At 29.3% G+C, this 4,828-nt stretch overlaps 1 protein-coding gene across 1 annotated transcript in view; it reads left to right on the top strand.

Annotated features, from left to right (window-relative positions):
* Window positions 1-4,828, top strand: part of LOC136795093 (chitinase-3-like protein 1) — a 17,357-nt gene that overhangs the window by 8,209 nt on the left and 4,320 nt on the right. Inside the window, exon 7 of the mRNA XM_067044597.1 lies at window positions 2,064-2,474. Coding sequence (XP_066900698.1) covers window positions 2,064-2,474 — 411 coding nt within the window. The remainder of the gene's footprint in view (window positions 1-2,063; window positions 2,475-4,828) is intronic.

Genomic DNA, 4,828 nt, shown 5'->3' on the forward strand with positions numbered 1-4,828 from the left:
AACATGGCCTCAAGGCATCAATTCCACGGACTTTTTGACTGAAGGATACGTACCACCATCTTGGTTTTGTTTTGAATCACGAATTTATTATAGACAATGAAAATTGGTTAGCTTGCTTTTTGGTTGAACAAACCAAATGAACAATATTAAAATGATACATAAAATAAAACATATTAAAAACCCTTTATACATCAAAATATACTATTTACTCAAAAAGAGCATATTACATTATATTTAGTTGGTGCATATGAAATGTCGGATTTTTTTTTGGATGCACATATTCACTCTTCAGCACTCTTCCTGATTTCATTATGCTTTTGTTTCTGGCATAACCTCATTTATAGTCGTACTGTCTATCGTTAGAGTCACATTTTAACAAAGTTGATTTTCTCATAAGTGTTCCTTTTTGTTATTTGTATTGAATTTTGTACCAATATAAATTCCACCAATATTCGTGTATTTTTCTTGTATGAGTATAAACTTGGTAATAATGCTGGAAAAGTTGCACGCAACATAAACCTGGCGTTTGGGGAGAATACTGTAATGATAAGATCAAAAAGAGCAGTGTTGGTTTGAAAAATTTCGGTCCGGTGATTTTTCACTACAAAACAAACCGTGAGGAAGACCCAAAGGACCGTGATGGTCACACATACATCACACAGAACACTTGCGAAATTACATGAATTGGAATATGAATTTTGCAGCACCCAGCCCATTCACTGGACCTCTCACCAACGGACTTTCATTTTTTTAAACATTTGGGTCTGTTTTTACAGGTTAAACAGTATAAAAATGAAGACAGCCTGAAAAATTTGATATCTGAATTTTTTATTCTAAAGATCAGAATTTGTTAAGACAGGCATCTAAGCTTTGAAGTTCCGCTGGGAAAATTGTATTGAAGTGAATGGTTTTAATTTTGATTAAAAAAAACAGCATGTGATGATATGCAGTTTTATATATTCACTTAAAATCCAACATTTCATATACCTTAATATATATACCCTTAGGAGATGTGAGTCTGTTGTATAAACATATTAACATAAGAAGGATTTCCGAAAATTAATACAACTTAATTGAATTAATTTTTATATTAACTTAAAAGTTATATATAATATTATAGACTCTTAATTCTCAGGGCGGGTTTCAAGACAATCATAACAGACAATTTTTTACCAATAACACTTAATTAAATTTATATCTACTTTTACAAATGTATTTAATTTTAGGTAGAGTGAAACTAACCAATTTATACAATCTTCTATGATGACAGATGGTTTTCTTTTTCTTCTTTCTCAACAAACTAACACTTGCTGTAAACAATCTTTCAGCAAACAAACACTGATTTTGAACAAAACCTGTTCCTCTAAAAGTTTTCAACTCACTTCTCATCCACCGAAGTGTGTTGTTTAGCGATTCAAACAAAGAGTCCCTTATTCTGCTTGGGTGTCTCTTCGATGTCCTCTTTTTTAAGATGTCCACCCTTGAGCTAGACAAAAGGTGATGAGGACCTGCTCCATCCAGGAAACATCATTCTCTGCCCGTGCCTAAGCAACAAATCCAACAAAAACCAAGTTTTCTTCCTTCCCCTACTCTAGGTGTTAGTTCTCAACATCGATTGTAGCACTACAGTTTTGAGTTTTTTCTTATGATTTCATTTATGAATAATTTTCTTTAATACTTATCCTTAAATTTACTGTAACTACAATTATGATGAAAAGTTAAATAAAGTTTTTAAAATATTTGAATCTTCTCAACATGACCAGGATTCAATGAACTTTTCGCAAGACACGCACCGCTATCTTCTTTTTTTTTTAATAACGATCTTTTCTCTCCATATATGACTGATCAAATCTGGTTAGCATTATTTTTGGTTTAACAAAGCAAATGAACAATATTGAAACATTGATACATAAAATAAAAACGTATCTAAAATCATTTATATATGAAAATAACTATTTACTCATAAAAGAGGATATCACATTATATTTAAAAATTTTGTAAAATTTTAAAACTAAGGCCAAAATATTAATTGTTACAAATTCTAAGATATTGTTTTATATTAGGCATTACAACAACAGAACATCAACACACTCAATGGACAGAGGCAACTACGAAACCTACATCGAGCACTCCATGGTGGACTCCGGAAACAACTAAACCAACAACAAGCAAGACCACAACAACAACAAGAAGAACTACAACAACAACAAGGAGAACTACAACAACAAGGAGAACCACAACCACAAAGAAACCCACTACTTCTTCAACATCTTCTACCCCATGGTGGACACCTGAATCAACAACTACAAAGCCTTCTACTTCTTCAACGCCTTGGTGGGTTCCAGAGTCGACAACAACAAAACCTTCTACAACTACAACACCTTGGTGGGTCCCTGAGACAACTACCACAACAAAACGACCCACCACTACTAAAACAACTACTACTAATAAACCTTCTACATCAACCACAACAGGTCATTGGAATTTATTTTTAATGATGAATTTGATATAAATAACGAATTGAATGGATTATTATTATCCATAATGCATTCAGTTCCTTATGAATTAACTTTTCTAAACATTAAAAGTTATTTATCTTTATGATAAAGAGTTTTACGTTATTAGTAAGCAATACTTGCTTAAAAAAAATATATTTTGAGTTAAAAAAAGTTATAAAACAAACAAACTTTGGGCTATCTTACATACATTTATCATTTGTTAAGGTGCCTCTACACATTTTCCAAACAATGGCAAATTCTCACATGCGCAAACTTGTGGGTGGATTATTTGGATTGGCTGGTATAAGTTGGCCTGAATTTGTGGACTGTTGAGAGTCAGTTTTGGGCAAAAATCAAAGAAATTGTACTGCGTTCACAAGTTTCTATTAAGTGAGCATTGGTTTAAGTCTGCCAACAGATATATCTTTTTGCTCAAAGTGCTGTTGGTGGCCATTATGAGAAACACTGATAAGATCTTTATTGTTCTTCTTATGAGATTTATACCTTTCTTCTTATTTATGTGAATTTATTTGCGAGTATTAAAAAATTAAATTTCCATTACATCTCATAATTAAAATTTTGTTATATCAAAAAAATTTGTTTTAAAAACAAAGGTTCTGAGCTGAATTGAAAAGAAATCTTTGATGGTTTTAAATGGATGGATTTGATGGAAGTAAACTGTCTTGATCTAATCAAAGAAGTAATAATTATGTATATAAAAGAATATATTACATGAGCTAGAATGATAATACTGATATTTATCCGGCACAGAGAATATACCACATGAATTATAAAATGTGCAGCAAAAAAATATATATATAATTTGCATTAAAAAAAACTATTTCCAAATATACAACTACAAAAAGTTCTGAATTAAGAAACAATTTGGAAAAAGGATTAAAAACAAAAATTATTTCAAATTTTATATATAATATTGTAATGTTAAAAAATTAATTAAAATTAAATAAAAATAATCTTATAGTTTTCAGTGATTCTCATATCTGAAGTATATTTTGGAATATGAAAAGATTAAATATTAAATAGACATGAGAATTTATATTTTATTATATGTAATATTATAGACTCTTAATCTCAGGGCGGGTTTCTAGGCAATCAGAACACTAATTTTTAATAAAACTTAATTTAAATTAATATCTATTTTACAAATGTATTTAATTTTAGGTATTAGAACAAAACTAACTAATTTCATCGAGTCTTCTTTTGATGATTTTTAAACAAACACTAACAAAACAAAACCTTGGTTCTCAAAGTTTTCAATTCACTTCTCATCCACCCAGGGGGGTTGTTTGACAATCCAAACAAAGAATTTTTTTTTCTTCGATGTCTCCTTCTTCAAGATGTCCACCCTTGAGTTGGACAAGAGATGGTGAACACCATTCACCATCCAGGAAACACCATCCACCGCCCACGCCTAAGCAACTGATGTCCTCTCGAACCGTGATCTTTCTCTCAATGTTCAAAGTGAACATCGATTGTAGCACAACAGTTTTGAGTTTTTGCATGTGATTTTCTTCATGAACATTTATTCATAACTTCTATTTTTTCTTAAATTTATAGTAATTTCAATTATGATGGGAACTTAAAATAAAGTTTTTTAAAATATTTGATTCTTGTCGACATGGCCACGATTCAACAAACTTTTCAGAAGACATATGACGCCATTTTAAATTTGAACGATATCTTTTGTGACTGCATATTTTACTGAACAAAATTGGTTAGCTTGCTTTTAGGTTTAATAATACAGATAAACATGTTGAAATGATAAATCACATAAAACCTACTAACAATCATTTATATATAAAAGATAACTATTTACTCATAAAAGAGTATATTATACTAAAAATCTTTTATATATAAAAAATAATGATTTACTCATAAAAGAGCATATTACAATATGAAACACTTTAAAAACTAAAATGTTTTAAAAAATTACAATTAAAAACAAAAGAAAAATTTCAATGATTATATTCCAAAAAGGATAAATAATTGAAACTATCATATAAAATAAGAATCTGTAAATTCGTAATTGCATTAAAAATATTTTAGTTAATAGATTAAGATATTAATTGAGAAACTTTTTAAAAACTGTGAAACTAAAATATGAAAGTAATGGAAACAAATTAGTAAAAAAAAAAAATAGTAATGATTGTATTTCAATATTAATTGCTAAGGTGAAAAGAAATAAAAAGTAAATAGTAAATTTAATTAATTAAAACTCGGAGAACACAAAAATTCATCTTTTGGCAGTTCTAAAACAATGCAAACTAAAAACGAACGTGTGGATACAACACACCTTTTGAATTTCACCC

The sequence above is a fragment of the Halyomorpha halys genome, unplaced genomic scaffold, assembly GCF_000696795.3.
Source record: "Halyomorpha halys isolate HHAL.00 unplaced genomic scaffold, Hhal_1.1 Scaffold245.1, whole genome shotgun sequence".
NCBI lineage: Eukaryota > Metazoa > Arthropoda > Insecta > Hemiptera > Pentatomidae > Halyomorpha > Halyomorpha halys.